The sequence below is a fragment of the Epinephelus moara genome, chromosome 22 (genome assembly GCF_006386435.1).
Source record: "Epinephelus moara isolate mb chromosome 22, YSFRI_EMoa_1.0, whole genome shotgun sequence".
In the NCBI taxonomy this organism is placed as follows: domain Eukaryota; kingdom Metazoa; phylum Chordata; class Actinopteri; order Perciformes; family Serranidae; genus Epinephelus; species Epinephelus moara.
This window is the reverse complement of record NC_065527.1, coordinates 16371277-16393877: the sequence shown is the minus strand read 5'-3', so window position 1 is coordinate 16393877 and position 22601 is coordinate 16371277. Positions and strand designations below refer to the sequence as shown.

General features: G+C 44.0%; 1 protein-coding gene across 19 annotated transcripts in view; it reads left to right on the top strand.

The window, feature by feature from the left end:
• Positions 1-22601, top strand: part of clasp2 (cytoplasmic linker associated protein 2) — a 77835-nt gene that overhangs the window by 38246 nt on the left and 16988 nt on the right. For 4 of the 19 annotated variants that reach the window (XM_050033807.1, XM_050033824.1, XM_050033823.1 and 1 more), the window contains 20 exons: positions 2368-2441; positions 2611-2703; positions 2826-2971; positions 3821-3956; positions 4085-4155; positions 4315-4374; positions 4547-4624; positions 4865-5032; positions 5525-5565; positions 5965-6117; positions 11684-11785; positions 16294-16467; positions 16760-16804; positions 18545-18652; positions 18973-19035; positions 19659-19765; positions 19927-19950; positions 20125-20280; positions 21200-21291; positions 21376-21439. In XM_050033807.1, the coding sequence (XP_049889764.1) occupies positions 2368-2441; positions 2611-2703; positions 2826-2971; positions 3821-3956; positions 4085-4155; positions 4315-4374; positions 4547-4624; positions 4865-5032; positions 5525-5565; positions 5965-6117; positions 11684-11785; positions 16294-16467; positions 16760-16804; positions 18545-18652; positions 18973-19035; positions 19659-19765; positions 19927-19950; positions 20125-20280; positions 21200-21291; positions 21376-21439 (1955 nt within the window). Of the gene's footprint in view, positions 1-2367; positions 2442-2610; positions 2704-2825; positions 2972-3820; positions 3957-4084; positions 4156-4314; positions 4375-4546; positions 4625-4864; positions 5033-5524; positions 5566-5964; positions 6118-6781; positions 6806-7218; positions 7237-11683; positions 11786-16293; positions 16468-16759; positions 16805-18544; positions 18653-18972; positions 19036-19658; positions 19766-19926; positions 19951-20124; positions 20281-21199; positions 21292-21375; positions 21440-22158; positions 22219-22528; positions 22532-22601 lie in introns of all 19 variants that reach the window. The other 15 variants (XM_050033825.1, XM_050033814.1, XM_050033808.1 and 12 more) reach the window with 15 other exon arrangements.

Genomic DNA, 22601 nt, shown 5'->3' with positions numbered 1-22601 from the left:
TGTCTTGAGCCTCAGATCATTTGAGACCGGTCAGCTGTGAGGTGGGGTACCAGCACTTCCCAAGATGCTCAATCAGATTGGGGTGTGGGAGATTAAGAGGCCAGGTCGATGCCTTTAGCTTTTTGTCATGTTCCTCAGGCCATTCCTGAGCAGTTTTTGTGGTGTGGCATGGCTCATTTTTCTGCTGGGGGGCCACTGCCATCAGGGAGTACCATTGCCATGAGGGGGGATTACTTAGCCCACAGCGGTGTTTGGGTGGGTGGAGGGCGTCAAGTGGCATCCACACGAATGCCATGGTCATAGGTCTCCCACCAGAACATTGCATTGTAACAAGATGATCAATGTTACACACTTCACCTGTCAGTGGTTTTAATGTTTTGGCTGATCAGTGTATACATGTTTATAATACATTGGGCACTGCTTTTGCAACTGTCAATCTTTCTCTGTACTTGTCCCTTTAAAATAAATACTAGTATTAATAATAAATATATTACTGATGGCCACAGAATAGGAATAGACTGTTGGGGATGTTAGAAGAAGCAAAGGACTTGAGTAAGAGGACACAATGAAGCACTCCCTCTGTGTCTCCTCAGAAATCTGATACACTCTCATGTCCTTATCAGCCTCTTGTCTGTGTTCGACTCAGGCTTGCAGGAACAGTTTATATCATCCTTCCAGTTGAGAGAACCTCCTCTTCTCTGTCGAGTCTTCTTCCTGCTGTAGATGGCTGGACTGTTAGATTTGCGTCGTCTTTGCGTTTATTGATTTTTTTTCCCCCGTCTCTTCTTCTCTGTTTGAAGAAAGCTTTGTTCCCACGACCACGCAGTCAATTTCCTGCTTGCTGCTGATGTATCTGTCAGCACTGTCACATATATGCACTCATACACTTGTGTTTAAGTGTTTTACAAGCCAGCAGGCTGTCTGAGTCCGGGTACATTGCTCTGTTGGTTGGAAACACAAGCATATGATCTCTTGTCACTTGGATCGTTACAGTCTTATTGATCGTAGAGCTGCTGTTGGAGGCGAAAGTCAAGGGCGTGCTGAGTATTTTTCCCTCACGGATTTCCAGAGGGTCTAATACCTTGACCTGTGTGATGAAAAGAAATGCACCTCACTTGACTTATGCCACAGATTTGTGATATTAAAGCACCTGTTTCCAAGGGCTTGCAGCTGCAAATATTTTCTGTCTTTTTGTTTTGCATTTATTTATTTATTTTGCTAAATGAGGCCAGTTTCCATGATGGCAGCGAGGGGAGGCCGGTTCTTCTTTATTAGCATTTAGATGATAGTACGCCCACACACTCTGGCAACACCCGACTGCAAGATTTAGACAGAAGACAGATATTTTAATTTTGCCAATTTTACTGGCATCCAGACATCCAGAGCTTAAAAAAGTCCTCAGTGATATCTGAAAAGATCAAATACCAGGGCATGTCTGTTTATACAAGTAGCAAAATTGCTTACACTTTCAAGTTGAATACATTTTATTCAGTCTTATTAATACTTGTTGCTCATGTCTAGTGTAGTTCTCACAATTGTGGAAGCATCAGTCGTCAACATAATATATATATATTATATATATATATATATAAGCTATATCTGCGCACCTTGATAACATGCCATGAACATTTCCATTTCATAAAGCTGTCAATAAAAAGTAATTGAAAATGGCGATTAAGTGCTGTTAGGTGAGTCTTATGCCCAGGCTGCTGTCATGTTACTCCCTGAGAATAGTAAGGATAGTGTCGACAGACAGTAAGCTGGCTACATCGATGTTCCTCAGCTCTCTAAGGGCCATGTACATGTAGAGTTTTGACATAAAGTGTCTTTGTGCAACAGCCTGATATTAAAGCCAACCCTGGAGACAACATTTCTACTGCCTTTTTCTCTATTTATACCTGACTCTCCTCCACCGTGTTTACACCTTCCCTTCGGCCCCTCCTCCAGTGGACATCTTCTCTTTAACCTGCATCACTTAATAATGTAATGTCCTTATCCTTGTGAATCGCTCTCAGCTTCTCCTCGCTCGCTTTCTTTCTTTTTTTTTTCTTTCTTTGTCTTGTCTCTCCCTCTCCTCTCTGCTTCCCGAGTAAGGAGTTGTAGGAGGTGTGGCCCATAGAGCTTCCAGCCCCCAGAGAAATATGATTGACATGCCCATTACTGCCAGGAAGTCCATTAGAAACACAGGCTGCTACCACTGACTTAAGTGTGTGGGTGTGGGTGTGTAATTGGATGTGTGCTTGTGTCTTTGTGAGTTAAACCAGTATCACAAAACCAACCAACACAGAAATGCTTAAATACTGAAGGCTGACATGCTGTCATATAAGTGCACACACACAATTAATTGACTATGCTTTGATTTTCTAGTATCTAAGGAAAGTGCTGGCGCAGTAGATGAAGAGGACTTCATTAAAGCCTTCACAGATGTCCCTACTGTCCAGGTACACCATACACAGGAGCATAAATGCAGACAGTCGCACACACTCATCCCATTTAAAAACCAAATTAGACAGGCCATAAAGGCCAGACTGTCTGAGACTTATCTGTCCCTCACATATTTGCTCTGCTCCCTCCCTCCCTCCTGTTTTCCTCCACTGTGTCTCTACATAGATTTACTCAACAAGGGATCTTGAAGACAACCTGAATAAGATCCGTGAGATCTGCTCAGATGACAAACATGACTGGGACCAGAGAGCGAATGCTGTCAGTATTTTCACCTATTTCCTTCTTCAGTTAAATTAATGAAATTACCTTTTTAGACGCTGCTTTCTGTGATCGTTGTTGGTGTCTGTTTTAATTTTTTGTTGTTGATGTTGTTAATCAAGATGAAGAAAATCCGCTCACTGCTGGTGGCGGGCGCAGCCAGCTACGACTGTTTCTATCAGCACCTACGGCTACTGGATGGAGCCTTCAAACTGTCAGCTAAAGACCTGCGCTCACAAGTAGTCCGAGAAGCTTGCATCACTGTGGCGTGAGTGTTGGTTTTGGAATTTCACTGCTGATAGCATGATGTGCAGTGAGAGGAAACAAAATCATGAGAACCTGTACAATCCTAAGCTCTTTAAATGGATACCTGCACATGCACATCATCTGTAGATATCAGAAGCATTCTGATTTGGTTGGAGTAGTATTGATCAATTATGTTCACGCGGCAGGTAAACAGTCCATAAGAGGCGAAACGCAGTCTCAGGACCCATCTGCTTTCATCAGAAGATGAATTAGCCTAATATTACTTTCTGCACTAATATGTTTATAGAGATTAGCATAGAAATGATTGGCACACAGAAGAATAGGCTTTGGCCTGGATGTCCAGTGGCTACACCGGAAGTCCCAAAATATTGGCCTTTGACAGTACACTTGTCATGGTCGGACAATAACAGCCAATGAGTTCCAAAATTGGTACAATCCTTGGCTGTGTCTGAAGTCATTCACTTGTTTAATATAACAGACCCTCAGTAGTTTAATTCAAATGGAAGAATGGTCTGAAACTTCTGTCATTTTGTGTCATCACTGACAGGTGTAGAGCTGCACAATGGCATTTTTGACAACTGCCAAATGAAACTCATTGTGCAGTGCAGTGTGGGTATATTGGCAAAATGAAGAACTGCTCATGGCATGGACAAAAGGGGTGTAACAATACATTGATCTGGATTGTTATATATATATTGATAAGATAATCAACGATCCAATATAATTGATGCAAAGTGAAACCATAGATGCATATCATCATCTTTATGATGCACTTAATGAGATTGTACCCAACCTTTATTATGACCTTTACCCCAGTTTGATTGTGCTTTTTGTCTGTGTATTCTTGTAGCTACCTTTCATCAGTGCTGGGGAATAAATTTGACCATGGAGCTGAAGCTATCGTTCCCGTCCTGTTCAACCTTATTCCCAATTGTGCCAAAGTCATGGCCACCTCCGGTGTGTCGGCTATCCGCATCATCATACGGGTGAGTTTTGCAAACGCACTTCAACAGTCTGGTTGAGGTTCTTTTTGGTCAGTGTAAGTGCCACTGCTGTAGTGTGATTACTGGATTATTTCATATCTTTCACGCTCTGCTTTCTCTCTTCTCTGCAGCACACCCACGTCCCCAGGCTCATCCCCCTGATAACCAGCAACTGTACATCCAAGTCAGTGGCTGTTAGAAGGTGAGATTAACAACGGCCCTGGTGTAAGTGATAAAAAGCCCAGTTCGGTAATGAGCTCCAGTAATTACCAGCTATAAGATCATAAAATGCTCATGATGATGCTGTTAAGTAATGTGTTTTGTGACACGAGAATGATTTTAAAAAATGTGTCGTCTCCAGGCGCTGTTATGATTTCCTGGACCTTCTGCTACAGGAATGGCAAACCCACTCTCTAGAGAGGTGAGGATTGATTCCAACATGGTTCAGAGCAAAGATGTGCTCAACACTGCTGTCTCAGAACTGCAAAAACATGACTTTGCAGGATTTACAAAGGAAGAGGAGGTGTATATACCTGCTTTTCTACTTGTTCACACCTAATGCACCTCTTGTGCCTTCGTATCTCTCTTTACAGGCACACAGCAGTTCTGGTTGAGAGCATCAAGAAGGGAATTCGAGATGCAGACTCAGAGGCCAGAGTGGAGGCCCGCAAGTAAGACAGACATTTCTGAAAATTTAATTATCTGAAAGACAAGTAGTGTGAAATATCTCACCGCCCTCGTTTTCCTGCCTGAATCCCTCGATTCCTCTCTTTTGCCTCCTCTGTCATCATCATCTTTCCACCTCCCTCCTTTTTCCCTCCCTTTTACTTTCCCCTTTGTCTCTTCATCTCTCCCCCTCTGCTTCTCTGTCCACCTCTGTCTGTTTCCTTCTTCCCTGCTGCCTCTCTCAGGGCCTACTGGGGTCTGAGGAACCACTTTCCAGCGGAGACCGACGCCCTCTACAACTCCTTAGAGCCATCGTACCAGAGGACCCTTCAGTCCTGCCTGAAGAGCTCTGGCAGCGTGGCATCACTTCCCCAGAGTGACCGCTCCTCGTCCTCCTCTCAAGAGAGCCTCAAGTAATCAACGCTCAGTTCTGACCATCCATAGTTCTCTTTAGGCCTCTAGGTTCACGTTCAGACTGCCTTTGGGTCTTGAAAAGGAAGATTGATGTTATTTTGGAAGAAACCATTTTGAAAAAAGTTATTTTAAGACACCATCTGTGGACCTACACACCCATGTCAGACAGCCTTCCTGTACATGGATCAAGTTTACTCTCCTTTTCCTCCTCTAATCTCTCAAATTATCAGCTCTTCTGCTGTACGTACCAGTAAAAAAAAATCTGATGAATGAAAGTGGATTTCCCACTCGTCTTTAGAGAGACAGAATCCCCAGTAAGGGCATTATTTCCTTAGGCTGACCGGGGCATTTTAGATTTGTCAAAAAGAATGTATTTATTTATTTATTTATTTTTTTGGGTCCATTACTCAGCACTACATTAGCATTGTGATTTATATGCATGTGTGCTGATTTGTTTTGGACTGACCTACGTTTCTTTCTCCTCTTGTCAGTCGGCCTCTGACTTCTAAATGGTCAGCAGCTCCAGGGCGAGGTGAGTCAAACACACACTGCCTCTCAAACACACAGCAGCAGATACACGAACAAGCGCTCCCAAACACATAATCTCATGCTCACTGGCTCCTGTGAAAACACACACACACTATGACAAACATCAGCTCCTACAGAGCCATTTTCCCATCATTCTCATTTACATCTGCCTGTGTCCGTACAGCCACACCCTGTTACGTTGTTTTTATGTTACTACACACATGTACGCACACACATGCGTATATGTGTCTGGCTGTTTGTGTATTTCTGTATCAGTATTTGGTAGTGTGGTGCCTGCATGTTTTTGTGATGTATATATCCCCTCATCACCTCCCATCCCTTGTCCAACACACTCCTCCTCCTCCTCCTCCTCCTCCTCCTCCTCCTCCTCCTGTCCTATCAGTCCCTGCGGGTTCAAAGGGTAGGGTGCCGTCGGCCTCCCTGCAGCGTTCCCGTAGCGACGTGGATGTAAACGCAGCAGCAGTTGCTAAGCAGCGGCACGTCGGACAGACCAGGGGAGCAGGGCGTCTGCCCCCAGGCTCCTACTCTTCACTGGGTAAGGGCCCTGTCAGTCAAGCTAGATGACTAATCAGACAGCGCAGACATAGGTCAGCATGTGATCAGCAGGATGTCAGGCAAACCCCACCTGAAGAGTTGTTACAGATCAGCTCAGGAGCTTCTTAGAAATAAAAGTCATTCTCTTTAAAAGTTCTCAGTATCTGAAGAACAGTGCAAAAGGATGGACTCACACACTTAAGTGCTTGGACTGGTCTTTCTCCTCTCCGCTCCTGTACTCTCCTCTCCTACTGTCTCCTCATTGCCTGTTAATGTATCCTGTATATGTGTTGGTATGGATATTCTCTGTGTGCATGCTCTGTAGATGAATATCGTCCTTTGTGTGTTTGTCTCTCTCTGTGTCGATGTCGACCACATCTGCATGCCTCTCAGTTCTGAACAGATGTTCTGTAACTAATACAGACTGTGCTCCTCTCCTCTCTTGTCTCTTTCTTTGCTGTCTCACATTCTGTATTCTTTTACATTATTTTATGTTTCACGTTCTGTTCATTTTCCCTTTCTCGGGCTCCTTTTCCTTTTGTGTCTCTTACTTTAAATAATCATCTGTATCAATCCTTTTCGTTTCCCTTTGTTTCTTCCCTTTTCTTTCTTCCACCCTTTCTCTCTCTCTCTCTCTCTCTCGCTCCCTCTCTCTGCCACTAAAGATGATGCCTCTGATAAAACGGATGGTAAGATCATCTCACTCTGCTTCACCAGCGACAACCTGCTCATGCTTTTCTTTTTTCTTTCTCGTCTTTTCCCTTTCCCCACTTCATCCCAGTCCATCACTCCACATCAGCTCCTTTTTTGTTGCAGTGTGTGGCCACAGCGCCCCCTGCTGGCAGGCTCACATTCAACCCTCATTCGTATCACCATCCTACTCATCACATCATGAGTCAAATTAATGACACATCTAAGATCATCTTCTGCTTTACCACAGCTTAATCCTGTTTTAATACAGAAACGGTCTAACAGTCAACACCAGCATTAAACTGTTATTGAGGCTTTATTAGGATACTTAGGATGTGTTGTGGAAGTGCTATTATACACGTATCAGATGAATGTGCTTTTTACAACCTGCTCCTTCTTTGTCTGTCTGTAGGGACCAGGTCAGACAATGGTAAGATTGTGGTTAGGTGGATGTGTGTGTGGGCATGTTTTAGGGATGTTCTAGTCGGTGACAAAATTTATACTTTGAGTTTAAATTTGTTGTCGTCTGCAGAGGAATCACAAGATGCTGAAATTCATGTGCTGTGGAATCCTCAATTTAAACCAGTACAAATGTTTATAACTCATGCCATCACAGGTCCAACATTAATAGTGCTCATGAACAAGTATTTCAATAGAAGAATGGCTTAACGTAAACAGAAATTGCAGTTGTATCAACTGATGCACTGCAGGGGCCAAAATGAATGGTATGAATGAAGTGGGTTGCAGTAATATTCTAATTACTCACAAGATAATTTCATCAAATCAATCAGTACTTACAGATAAATAACTAGCTGGGTCATGACCATAGACTGTACAAAAGAAGTAGACGTAACCACCATAACATCACCCATTGTTTTGACTCCTGTTTTAAAGCCTTGAGTTTGGCATCATGGCTGTCATAAAAAAAAAATTTCTGTCATTGTTTGGAGTCAGAAGATATATGGATGAGAGGGTGGAGCTAGGGAAGATACACATTGCCATAGGTCGCTATATTAACAACTTGTCAATCAGAACACAGCCATGCCCTACTTCATCATCTATTTTATGCTAAATAAGGCCATATTTTACAAAATATATATCATACTGTATTGAAGAAGACTTTAAAATAGCGACTGAGACAATAAACTCTCTAGGAAGATGTTTAGTGGGGTCATAAATCAAGTAAGAGGCCAGGTCACTCCCTCATTTACTTCTAACTATAAAGTGAGGAATCTCTGTACTTGTGTCCTAAGCATATCTGGGAGACATTCATCAGATATACTTCACAGCTGGCGGGTGTATTGCTGCGGACCCAAGGACGTATAGTGTTGAAATCAGACACACGTCATATTAATAAACTTTGAATAAACAGGTGACCAGTACTTTGTATAGCAGGAGGGGCGGGCCTTCAGCTAGCTATGGTACATTCAACAACAGATGAGGAAGGAGAGACCAGAGACGTTTAGTTGTAGCAAACTAAAACATTTAAAGCATCGGTGATATAACTCTTGTTCACGCACTCATGGAAGCTCAGTTTTGAGTGTGAAGTAGTGTGGATGAGTGGCTCTCAAGAAAGTTGCAAGCAAACCATAGTGACTCACTCCTGCCTGTGTGCACATGGTGAGAGATGCCGCGTTGCTGCCAGGTGAGCCGGTGACTGAGTTCACTTGGAGCAGCAAGTGACTAAAAGGATCTGAAAAGTCGTTAAGTCAAGGGAGAAAGTTGCCAAGTTGGCCTCACTACGTGTGTGTGTGTGTGTGTGTGTGTGTGTGTGTGTGTGTGTGTGTGTGTGTGTGTGTGTGTGTGTCAGGTGCCCGCATGTGGGTGAGGAGGCGGGATAGCTACATTGGCCACACAAGATTCAGTGATTGTATGAGCTCAAAGTTCAGATTCATAATAAATATTTTAAGACCTGTTGTGTTCTGCTGCCCACGGCCCTCCCCTCTGCCCTCTCCGACTTTTGTGTTCATCTATCTTGAATGATACAATCGCTAGTGGACTAAGCAATCAGCACTGTGTTGAAGGGACACTGCAGTAGGCTATACTATCGTTCTTCTTTTTGCAACATGTGAAGTCGCCCCCTGCTGGACACAATTAAGAATGCTCGTATAAGGTACTTCCACATTGGCTTGACTTTCCAGACCTGGACCCGTATTCACAAAGAATCCTAAGACTAAAAGTAGCTCTTAGTGACGTCGTTCTAAGAAAAATCTTAGAATTCCTGGAATTCTAAGATTTTTCTTAGAATTTTCCCTTGGTAAGATAAAAGTTATTCACAAAGCATCTTAGGCCTAAAGAGAGCTCCTAAGGTGAAAAACTGTTAAGAGGAGGGAGGAGGACTTTTAAGAAGCCTAAGAGTGTCTTAAACAGAGAAGATGGCGGAAAGACAAAGAGGAAGGAGAGATATTCTCCGTATATTGAACGACAGTGATTTAAAGGGCCAGTGTGTAATATTTGGCATGGTTTATTGTCAAATCTGAATCTGAATATTCTACCGCATGGTTTATTGTCAAATCTGAATCTGAATATTCTACCCATTAATATGTTTTATATAAGTGTATAATCGCCATAAAATAAAATTCGTTTGGTTTTCGTAGCCTTATAATTATGCTTATATATATATAGCAAGGGCCTTGCTTTAGAGAGGTCGCCATCTTGCGCCGCCATGTATGTAAGGCAGCCCGAGCGGACAATCCAGCCAGCCAGAGAACGCGTTTTGAGTGTATAAATAAACCAAGAAGACAGCGAAAGGAAGGAAGAAGGAGGAGGAAACAGCAGAGAGTGTTAGTAGTTCGTCGATAGAGAGTAGTGAAAAGTTTTTTTAGTTATAAAGTTTGCGAATGGACCACACTTACCACGCAACAGGAGAGAATGAACCCGAACCGTCATCTGCGAGGAAAAGAAGACGCAACTTCACTCCTTGTGATGCACTCTCTGCGGCGCTTTTCCTCCTGATGATATATCTCCCCAACGATGGTAGCAGTAGCACCGAATCCCATTCTGTGCATTCAGCCTCTCTTCTCGCCCGCTCAGCATCAAACACATGGAGTTCCTCATCTGTATGCTCCGGCTCAAACAGGTATGGCTCTGGGTCTGTGTCCGCTACAAGAAACTCTTCAAAATCGCGTTCAAAGTCGTCCATTGCAGCTACTATAGTCCGGAGATATTGCTAGGCTAAATAAACAGCTGAGCTCTGTTTACAGGCTACACTGTCAGTCAGTGTGCAGGCTGGAGATTGGTGGAGCAGAGGGGGGAGGGGGTGCCCGCTTGGTATTGTAAACGAGAATGTGTGTATGGAGTGTGTCTGTTATGCTAGAAGAGTCAGAGTTTGGGACGGAGTCTTTTACCTCCTGGAGTGTTACCGGAGTTTTTGGAGTGCTCAAATAAACTGGCTTTTTTCCCGAACGGTACTCTGGTCTCCTGCATTCAGGAGGGATTCATTACAATATCGTAACATGGTTTAGATTTCTAAATAAACATTCACCTCGTCGCTAGATAGACTTACTCCTGAAAAACTCATGTCTGCGCAAGGCTTTTTGTCCCTACGAGTGAGCCCTGCAATCTAGAATTTGACCACTGATGTCGCTGTTTTCAACAGTTTTCAACCCAGTTTACACACTGGCCCTTTAATAAGACGCTACCGGCTTGATCGTGCAGGGAGAATGTTTGTGGTTGACCTCATCAGGGATGAGCTTACTTTTCCCATCCAGCGTAGTAACGCAATAACACCCGCTTTGGATTGCAGCACGTACCAGCGCTTCTCATACTCATCGCTTGTGCGTAAAAGGAGACGGAACGACGCATTGATTTGTCGGGCAATGCGCTCCCAAGTCTGCCTCTTCCCTTGTGCCGTGATCCCGGGACCGAATTTCCCTCTTAAAACTCCTTTGTTCTCCTCTGTGCCAACAGCAGGCACTGCTCTTCTGTCCAGTTCGGCTTTCTCGTTCTTTTTTTCTCCATTTCGTTCGTTGTTTTGGTCATTCTGCCAAATCAAACCGCTTTTTACAAGAAGGCCAGCAATCACAGTGATTGCTGACAGCTGAGTCTGCGTCCACCATTAATATCAAATAGATTAAGTAGTAAAATTTCCAGCATGGCGAGTAAACATAACAATAAGCAAATCAATATAATAATCGGCATGTGAATGAGGTACTTTCAAACATTTTGAAGCTGTGTAACAATGAATTTAATTTTGAGTTTCATCATCATGACATAAAATTATTTTCACGATTACACATTTGTTAATAGCCTACAGTCTAAGTTCTATGATTGGTTCATTTCACTGTCCATTCATTACTAGGAGCGCATTTGTTTTTCTTTTTGTAACAACCAATCACAGCTTTTAGAAGTCTGCGTCATACCTAGCAACAGGGTCAACCACACCTCCTCACTAAGATAAAAGTTTCTGTGCCCTCCTTGCTCAGAGTTGCTCTCAGAAACTTCCTGAATCACTCTTAAGCTAAGATTCCTTGCTAGGAATTTTTAGGCTAATTTAGGAACTCTCTGAGAGGACTCTGAGAATCTTTGTGAATACGGGCCCTGGAGGTTATGTCCTCTTCCTGAAACAGTCAATGGTCATGACCAGTTTAGATTTTATGTCCTTACAGACACTGATCCTTAATCCACTGAAGCATCCCTGGTGTATGTACCTCCATGCCCGCCCGGCTGAACCTGAGTGTTTAGTTTAGGACCTGGCGTTAATTCAGTGGCTGCCAGCATTAGTGGCTTTTTGTCAGCTGTAGTGCTTATTAGGTTCTGGGCTTCATTCAGCTGCAAACAGTTTGTGACTAGATGTGTAGGAGCATTAGAAGTACAGAAATGTTTTTTGTTGTTGTTGATTTATTTTTTATAGTGTTTTTTCCTCTACAAACATACAGGCCGTGTACGTACCAAGCAGCCCTTGTCCACTGCCAGCAGCGTGTCCAGTCAGGTGGACTCACGAGGACGCAGCCGCACCAAAATGGTCTCCCAGTCACAACGTATGTACCAACTCTCTCCGACACACAGCATGACTTAAACCCAGCTGTGAGTGGGACATTCTGGGTGTCAGGTCCACTTACCACATCAACACAAACCCAGCAGCAGAGATGTGTGTGAGGTGTGTGTGAGCTCCTTGGAGTGTGTGTTTGTAGTTTCATAGGCTGTTGTTGTGGAGTTTAATTACTTAAAAGCTCCATGTAAATGTTTCTGTGCCTTCAGGTTCCGACGAATCAGATTGCACACCAGGTATTCTGTTTGTGTGTCAGAGTCAGAGTGTGTGTGTCTATCTGTGTACCACAGTGGGAATGGTGGCCCACCTGCTATCGCTTTCATTTGGATCAAGGTGTTTTGTGTAAAGAGGAGTGAGTGAGTGAGTGAGTGAGTGTGTGTGTGTGTGTGTGTGTATTTTTTAACGTGTGTTTTTCTTTGCATGCCGTGTCTCATCACTGAGGATGGTGTGGTGGACAGTTTATTTCTGCTGCTGTGGCCTGGCTCTGGTTGTCAGTTAGGTTGTTAAAAATAGAGAGAGCCACTGAGCTAGCTACTATTGCAACTAAGGCTGTACCGAATGTCTGGCATCATACAGTGTATTAAGACGTCTGTCACCCCAAAAAGAGTTCTCAATATGAATTAAGCGATTGACCAGAGAAGATGAGTTAATCTTTTTTAATAAAGCTGCTTTCCTAATGAATAAATTTACTTATGGCACTGTTAGATTGCTGCTAGACCGCCCTGTCAGGGTCCGGAAAGCCTGCTGCAAGTGGATCTGCTGCTAGCATAACCTGGCTTGTTTTTAGCATGGGGGCTAACTAGCCATAGGGGACAGCAGATACTATCACCACTGTTTTACATAATCATCACCAACACGGCTACCTAACCTACTCACTGGAGGTTGATCCATCGCAGCAAGCCCAGTCTTTGGGCCTGTTCCAGTAGGTCTCATTCCCAGTGGGACCTCCTGTGTGTAGCACTATAAGTCTAATTTCCACTGTGGACTCCTGTTGCGTAGCCCCCGCGGGTAAGTCTCAATCTGTCTGCAACTGTGTTGAAATACCGGGTTTAAATAAAATGAATAGAGATGGAACAACAAAACAGTGTGTAGTATTTGAATCAAGCTTTGAGACTCAAACTCGTCAGTACAGCCCTATTTGCAACACGTAAAGCAGACACGTCTGCACCTGCTTTCCAAGAATACTTGCTGCTTATAGCGTGATGCTTTGGTGCTGGTGACTGGACCACAGCACACTGCACCTGAACATTTGCCCTTGTTCAAACTGCCGGCCCAAATCCATTTTTTGACATGTCCGGTTTGATTTTAGAAAGTCCGGCCAGAAAAATAGCCACATAAAAAGCGATTTTTGCAAATCCGATCCAAACCATGCCAGGGTTTTCCCTGCCTATCTAAGACAAAGGCTGGCTGCCTGGGTGATTTTGGCCGCCACCTTGGATGTAGCGTATTTTTCGCGCACAAACCCATTGCTTTCAATGTAGATGCACGTCATGTGCGCTCACAACCCAAAGTGACGCCGTAGCGCCACGCATTCGGTGCGACGCACTTGTTTTTCCGTCCTGCGCACAGCTCCACGGACCTGCTTTTCCCTCCGGTGTTGTGTCAGATCCCGGTTCCCCCTCGGGTTGTATCTCTGCTACTGTTTCCCATGGAGCTCTGCCCCATTTGAAAGGCGAAGGAAGCCCGTATGTGGAATGACGTCGCCTCCGAGATGTAGAATTTGTATTAAAAAAGAGAAACACACATTTTAGAACCGCTGACCTGTATCATCAGGACAGACATGTCCTGTGATTTTCAGCCTCCTTTCATATTTAATAGAGGGGGGACAATACCTGACAGTAATATTCTCAGCTGTCAGAATGTGCCTGCTGTAAAGGGTAAATATAATCATAGAAGACTGCTAATCACAGGACATGTCTGTTCTGATTATACAAGTCAGCAGTGTATAACTCAAGCATGTGGGGGCCTCCTTTCGTATTTTATTGAGGGGGGACCGTATCTAAAAGTACAGCTGTCAAGATGCCCCCCGCCACAGGCCTTTGCCACCTTGGTCTCGAAAAAAAACAGGGAAAACCCTGCATGCATCTCTGTCAAGCTTCACTGGCTACTAAAATTTGATTTCTTAAGTTAGTGTCTTGATGGACAAGACTTGGTCCTTGTTGGCCAAAAATACCCTGGCGTATACTTAGTGGATGGCACCACACTTCTGGCTGCACAGTCAAGTCTGCCATGACTGTAGCACAGACCATCACCGTGTTCAGCAGCCTCCACCATCAGCCTTCCCAAGGGGGAAATGATGGACCTCCATTTCTAATGCCGATATGGAAAGCCATGTCACCAGCATGGCGATAGATACTGATGTCTGCGTCATGTCCACAGCAGTCCATTCATCTAGGTTTATGATGTCTTGACACACAGATCTGATCACTTGCAGATAGAAGAACAAACAGTCTCTCTGGAAGATCTTACTCAAGAAACAAATCTGATTTTCCTGCAGTCTGAACGTTACCTTAGAAACCAAATGACAGTTGAGTCAAGAGTTCAAAACCCAAATCTCAGAACAACAGACTAACAGAAACGGAGGAAATGGCAGCTGACCAGAGGCTTAGAAAGATTTCTACATGTGTGTGTGTGTGTGTGTGTGTGAGTGATAGAGTGTGTGGATATTTTTGAGCATATTTACTTTGAGGCATTTTTTTTTCCTCATTGTGAACAGGCTTTGCTTGATACATATGCCAGCTGTCCCAACATGCACTGCTTTTCCCAGGCAACCATCTGCAGCTGGTTCAGTGTGTGTGTTTGTTTAAGCAACACATTTTCAACCCTTGTTTTCTCTTTAATAAATGGATTTATTTAATCAAAGTGCTTCAGCTTCGCCTCCATTCTTGATATGGAACACCAGGATGCGCTCCCATCGTACTCTGTGTCCTAACTCCCATGACGCTTTTTTTTTTCTTTTTGCGCTAACACCCATAATTCATCTGGTTTAATCTGCTGTTCCTTCCCCCTCGCCTCTGCTTTCCCCCTCCTCCCAACTCAGGATCTCAGTCTGCTACCCCTGTCGGTGGTAAGATTACAACGCTACTTCTTTTTACCCGCTCTCTTTATCTTTACTGCCTTTCCTCTGTTGCCCTGACTTCCCCCCTCCTTCACATGCACCCAGCAAGGTCACTTAAAGCTCCTCCCACTCTGGCTGAGGCATGCTGGGATTTGTAGGCACAGACTGTTAACATGGCTGTTTTATGATCATGCTAAACACACTGCTTTGGTAGCCCTGTCGTCCTGCACTCTTATGTGTGCCTGGATGTAGTCTAAAGATTGAGAATATGTTTTTGTTACCATGTTACGAGGACAACAGACACCTTTCCCTACTGGAATATAGTTGTCCTAAAAATGTATTTTTAGATGCCAGGCAAATAATTCTGTGGTTTTGTTCCACTGCCTTATAAATAGTTTATAAAAATGATGTCCTTGTAATACTCACACATTAGCTTTAAAACATAAGGAGATGAGGGAAGACAAGAGCGCGGAGGTGACTGGAAATGAATAACAAATGTCTACAGAGGTCAAAGAGAGGGTCATGTTTTCTTTACATAATAAAAGTATGAAAACTAAATTAGCTACTGTATATCTTCAGAGTCAAGATAATAGAACAATCCCCATTTAGCTTTTACTGTTGTCATGTAGATGTATTTAGCTGTCACTATGTGCTAGTACATAGACTGTTTATGTGTTGAATTTGTGTGTGAGTGGCTTTAATTGAGTTTTTGTGTGTCAGTGCGAGAGCGAGAGGGTCTGGTCTGTGTGCACATTTTCATTCATGTTGAAATCAGTTAAGGTCCAGCCTCATGTGTTGAGCCCTGGAGCTTGTTCCCCTTAAAAGTCTGTTCACACACTTCATATTCAGCACTGCAGAGCAGCTTCTCCTCAACTCTGTGTCTTCAGGTTGATAGTAATGTGAGTCATTGTAGAAGTAGATGCACTGTGGGCTTTGCATTTGGAGACAGGATGTCATGGGGAGGAGAAATTGAGACCTCTGTTATCAAGTGTTAGGTTTTCATCTTGGACGCAACTTTTTTTCTTGTGCCTTCAAAAATATTATTTAGTATTTATTAAATGTATGTATGTTGTTGAAATGTATGTTTATATAATTCTGACTAAGAGTTGTCAAAAATTTTCCCCTTGGTATGGTTTTCAACTCTCCTACCCCCAACAATCCTCTTTCCAATGACATCCAACACTGTAGAGTTTGCTCTTAAGTTCTGTCTGTTTTTGATATACAAACTGTATGTTACAACATTTACTAAAAAGTGCTTGGAAACTAGTGCCACTAAGTGAACGACAGTAGCAACTGTCTTCCTCACTAGCCACCATTTTCTAAAAAGGCTCCTCAGATTAGAGGGGGATTGGTTAAATTTCACTTGTTGCCTGGGTAAAGTTCTGACTTTTCTTTCTCCCTGTCTTTGTATTTTCTCCTCTTTCTGCGTATCTCTGAAGCTGGCAGTCGGAGTGGCTCCCCCGGGCGTGTGCTGACAAGTACGGCCCTGAGCACCATGAGCTCAGGGGCCCACAGGGTGCTGGCCGGGTCCAGCGGGGAAGGACACAGACGCAGCCGCATCCCCCGCAGCCAGGGCTGTTCCAGAGACTCTTCCCCCACCCGCCTGTCTGTTGGTAAGTGAACAGTTACAGTTTCATGTTCATACACACAATCTTTTCTTTGGTTTTGGGTCTAAATTCATTCATCACACCTGAACAATGAAAGGTCTTCCCTTTTTATATTTGTCTTCCTGCGTCCATTTTTATAACAGTTGCTTAAAGGTTATATAACTGGTTGTTGCCTTTCGCTTTAGACACTAGCACATACAACTTTTTTGAATCATCCGTGAACCCTTGGATCTCAACTTGTTTCCCCTCCTGCTCCTTGTCCTCTTTTCTTCCTCCCCCTGGTGCTTCTGTCCTCTAGCGCCTTCCAGCATTAGTTCCATCTACAATGGAGCGAGCAGAGGAGGTAAGGCTCCGATCTCGAGCAGACCATCCCGCTATCCATCTCTTAACCTCAGTCTGTCATCATCTTAAAATCATCCCTCATCTCCATCCATCAGTACAAATCTCTCCCACTTTCCCAATCCCTCCATCAAGCTGTAGCTCCCCGCCTCAGCCTCATAGAGCCCATCTCCCTAATCTGTCTGACTTCACGGCTGTGTTGTTGTGGTGATGGGTGCCCATGATCAGCACATGTCTACGCATCATGACCTCCTCCCTCTCTTTACTAACCTGTTGTCAGTGGCTGGAGAACGAACCCTCTAGCAGGATCAGTGAAGCTTTACCAGGGCTTTGTAACCCTTTGATAGGCTGTGATTTACCCTGATTGGCTGCGTAGATGCTGAGGCTGATGAACAGAGCAATGAACGGTGAAGTTGACTGCAATGCTACTGGATGAAAAAGCGCACTTCCTCCCCCTGCCCATCCCTCGCTTAATTCATCTCAAATCACTTCCTTTTCTATTCTGTGTATCTGTGTGTGTGCCTAAGTGCATGTGATTATCAGAATGACTGTTTCATTTAAATGTGAGTCCAGCAGTCCTGTGCTTCTTTAGGGTGCATCTCATCAAGAGCTGAAACAATGGGTCAATAAGCAGAAAATTAATCTGCAACCATTTTGAAATTCGTTCAATCAATTTAGTCTTGTTATGCGTTCACGCTGGCGACTGCCGTGGAGACATGTTTTCAGGTTGTCCATCCGTACGCACGTCATCCATCCCATTCTTGTGAACAGAATATCTCAAGAACGCCTTGAGGGAACTTTTTTTTTGCACCAACGTTCACTTGGACTGAACAATGAACTCATGAGAATTTGTTAAAGGTCAAGATCACTGTGACCTTCTCATTCTCGTTAACATGATATCTCAAGAACACCTTAAGGGATATTTAAAAATTTGACACAAACATCCAGTTGGACTGAAGAATAAACTGATTAGAATTTTGTGGATTTTTGGGGGGCATAACTTTGCTTATATTTTTTTAATTTATTATTTTTTCTGTTGCCTGTGTGTCCTTGTGAATCAGTCTGTATCCCCTCTCTAAATTTGGAGGTTGCCGTGGTCCGTGAACACAGCGCCCGGCGAACTCTTCATGAGCTAATTTTTTTCCTCAGCAACAGTTGGTGGAGTATAAGTTGTGAGGTGGATAATTGATCAGTCGGTCTGATCCGAGCTAATCAGATTGATGGATAAGAGAAGAAGCTGCTACAGAGGCAACTTTTTGACCCAGTGCAATGAACAGTTAAGCTTCACATTCACTGCGCCTGGTGTTCTTCTGCTCTGTCTGTGCCCAGAGTATACTCTGGGCTTCATACAGTGCTCCTAATGAACAGTCCAGCTCCAAAAATAGAAAATCAAAACATGGCGGCAGCATAAATAACTGAATGTGTGGGAAACCCTTAGTGTCACATAAAAAAAGTGACTCAAATCTGTTGAGATGCTCCCTCTGAGCCAGTCGACCTGTGCTCATATTCTCTCCTGTTTCCGTCAGTTTGTCACTTTTGCCTGTTCTGTCTCACGTCTTTATCCATGTACGTCCCCTCTCTCTCTCCTTTGTCACTGCTCATGTTTGTTTTTCTTCTTTGTCTTCCCTTTGTCCTTTGTCTCCTTGATACTGTTTTTCCTCCCTCCGCTGCTCTTCCTTCCCCTTTCCCCCCTCCTCATCTCTCCCTCTGCTGCGGTGCCGTGTTGTAACCTGGGTGGCGTTAGCTCGGGGCAGTCGTATCCCTCGGCCCAGTATGAGTCAGGGCTGCAGCAGAGAGGCCAGCAGGGAGAGCAGCCGGGACACCAGCCCCGTACGCTCCTTCACACCCCTCGGTGAGTAGCAGTAGCAGACAGATACCCAGGAGGGATGACGAGTAAACTCTGAATGAGTACACATCAGAGGAGAAGAGAAACCTTCTCTCATAAAGTTAAATCAAACCAAAGAAACTCAGGCTTTTATTTTAATTCTGAAAAAAATCTCAACACTTTAAAAAGTTGAGGGTAATTAAAATAAAGATAAAAGCAATCACTTGCATGTTTTTCAGCCTCTCTTTCTACTGTCACACTGTTTGATCAGTGTGAGGGTTGTGTGTTCGTGTCGCGTGTGTGTGCGAGTGTTAAACTCTGTACGTGTGTTTTAATCTTGCTTGCAGCAACGCGGAGCTACTCTCGCTCCACCGGAGCTCTCCACACACCTGATGCTTTTGGGGCTGCAGGTGAAGGCTGAGTACATCTATTTCTCCGTACCTCACCCACCCACCCATGTCGCCTTAATTTGTGTTCGCTCACCCGTTTTTCTTTTGTTCTCTTTAGTGCCAAGCATCTCCTGTATTCTTTGTCAGCCTGTTTCTTTTCGTGTGCATCAGCCTCCGTTTTGATTTTGTTTTTTTGTTTTTGTTTTTTTTTGTTTTTTCGTTCTGCTCCAGGATGTTGAACCTTCCAGTGGAATCGCATGTTTCCGCCCGTTCAGTTGCCAGTTGACAACCATTCTGCCAGTTTTACCATTTGTTTTCTTTATTCAGCTCTGCCCCTTTTTCTGCAAGGACACCAACCTGTTCTTCTTTGTTGTCTGTCAATCATACTTTTCTCCCTCAGCAGCACCTGCAGTGTCACCTAACAAGTCATCCCATCGACTTACAGGGTTGGCTCATGGGAAATGAAGTGTGTGTGGGTTATGTGATGTTAGAGAATGGATGATGTGGAGAATGGTGATCATCAGAGGACATGAGAGACAGCCCGATGAGTAAGAGAAGGGGTTTGCAAATTTAGTTCTAACGTTTCTTTTCTGCTGTCCCTCTGTCTGTCCTTCCACTCTCTCTATCTGTCTGGTTCTATACAGGAACAGGTTTTGGCATCAGTCAGTCCAGTCGTCTCTCTTCTTCAGTCAGTGCCATGAGGGTCCTCAACACGGGCTCAGATGTTGAAGAGGCGCTCGCAGATGCACTGGTATGAAAACACGTGCAACACATATGCATAACAAGCACATAATAACTGATCACATTCCAGTAAGCTGTCATCACGTGCAGCTCACACCTCCTGGAGTGTGTATGTGTGTGTGGTGTGTGTGTTCACTAACCCCTGGTTCTACCTCTGTTTAACGCTGTCAGCTGTTGGGAGACATGCGGTCCAAGGTCAGCTCCTTCTCTTGCCTCCTACATGTGTGTTATTTGTGTGTGTTTAGCTGTGTTTGTGCTCTATAAAGCAAGTGTGTGTGAGTGCATGTTTTCTGCCTGTTGCCTGGTTTTACCCGGTCTTCAGTTTCAGTTTAATTTCATCTCCTTTGGATTCCTGTCCTCCACCTGCAGAAGAAGCCAGCACGGCGGCGGTATGAAAACTACGGCATGTACTCTGATGACGACGCTAACAGCGATGCTTCCAGCGCCTGTTCGGAGAGGTCCTACAGCTCTAGAAATGGAGGAGCTATTCCCACCTACATGAGACAGACAGAAGACGTAGCTGAGGTTGGTGGCAACAGCAGTGCAGCAGAAAACTCAGTAAAACAGTCTTCAGGCCAAGACACTTTTCTAAACTAGATACAATAACACCATTATTACAGCTATCCAGGCTTTTCCCTCTGCTCAAGTTTATGTCTTGCCTCCCAGTTCAGATTTTAAAGGGGACCTATTATGCTTTTCCGTATTTTCGTCATATATATATACATTTATAATTGATTTAAGAGTGTGGCCAAAGTTTCACACAGTGAGGTAAATGTAAGTTAAAGTAATGCCTGTGAGCATAAACGCCAGAATTCAGGCCACTCTGAATACTCTTGTTTTTAACAGGTTTTTTTTTCCACTTTCAAGACAAGCTGATGTCAGCTCATGACAGATTTCTTTATATGGTCATCTGCTCCAGGCACACTACTGCAAGTGTTTACATTACACACACTGCTTCATGTAGCTACATGCTAACATCAGGGAAGCAGGTCATCTTGGTTGCCGATGTCATTAATTTCTCCTTGATTTCAGATCATATATCTATGGCAGCACAGTGATACAGTGGTTAGCATTGTCACCTCACAGCAAGAGGGTTCCTGCTGCTAAACATGTTCTAGTAGAAACCTGAAATGAAACTATGAAACTTGAGCACAATAGGTCTCCTTTAAGGATTTACTGAATGACCGTGTAATGATCAGACCTTATGTTCATGTCCTTGGTGCAGAATTTTGGGGCCAAACTTACCTTCAAGTTTGTTTACAAGTCAGCGAAATTTGGATTGCAGTCGATTTTGATCACCACAACTTTGCAATTAGTACAAGAATTGCATCTCAGTATTCAACTGAACATGTTACTTTAGTATCAGGATCAGTTCATTGCTTCATTGTGCCTATACAAAGTTTTAACAAGCCTTTTGTGTGACTGTATTTGTGTTTGTTTCCAGGTGCTGAACCGTTGTGCCAGTGCCAACTGGTCAGAGAGGAAGGAGGGGCTGTTGGGCCTACAGGCGCTGCTCAAGAACCAACGCACCCTAAGGTCAGCCATAGAACACAGGGATGTGTTTTCAAAGGATAGATTAATTTTGATTTTCCTCTAATCGTGTTTCTTTCTGATCTGCAGTCGGGTAGAGTTGAAGAGGCTGTGTGAAATCTTCACCAGGATGTTTGCAGACCCTCACAGTAAGGTATGAGCGCATATAGTGCAAGTACTCACATGAAGACGCACAGCATTCATTTACAGTGTCATGCCAAATAGAGTCATTATTCACCCACTTTTATTTTATTTCAGTTTCAAATGTTTTGTTTATCCCCACCATCCTTCACTGTACCGGATTCTGCCAGAACAAACACACACACACGTTTTAGCACTCACAGATGTTAAATGTAGTCTTTTGAATACGTTTGGAGATAAAGATGGGATAAACAAGTCAAAATGTATTGGTAGATGTACACACACACACACACACACGGATATTCACACTCAGACATAATCACAGGCATGCAGAGTGTGCGACGGACTGTTTTCTAACGGCATGCCACGCCTGAGTTTGCGTGTGACCTCACAACTCTCCGCCGTCCTGTGGGATTGCTCTGTCACTGTTCAGCAGCCAATGCGCCGGCTGTGCTCACTGCATCCACTGCCCCTCCCTCTCTTTCCCCCGCCGCCCTGCAATCTGCAGCAACGACACTGACCGCACACACTCTCAGACGCACTTAGATACACACACAAATATTTGGGCTGCCAGCTCTTCTCTCTGACTAACCAGCTGCGTTTCGCCCTCTCTAACACTGCCACTTTTCTCTCGGCCTTCATTGAGTGCCCGTTGCCTCACACATGTCGTAAGGTGTGTGAGCCCCCTCCCCTTCCCCCTCATTTGACGTCTGACGATTTGATGAATTTCAGCGAGACTCCGGCAGGGTGTACGGCACGGCAGAATCCGGTATAAGCTCAGCCTCCTTCAAGGTACTGCATCTCACCATGGATCCCTCTCCTGCCTTCATCTATCCATCCCACAACATTCCCACTTCTTTCTCATCTCACTTATTTTCAGCATCTCTCTGTTTTCTTTTCAAGTGTGCACAAAACATCACTTTACATTTTTATTACTGTTGTTACTCTTTTTGACTTTATTTCCATTTTGCAAATGTTGTATTGAAAGTCAAGGTTTTAAGTGTACACACAGACAATGAGTTCATTCAGGTGTTCTTTGTCAGGATGCTAACAGATGTGTCTCTCTCTCCCCCATGCCACCCCACTCTGGAACTCTCTGTAGAGAGTAAGTTTGGCCAATCAGTGTTGTTTATTTACACATTGTGTTTGGATAAAAAATTCTGTCACTAACCTAC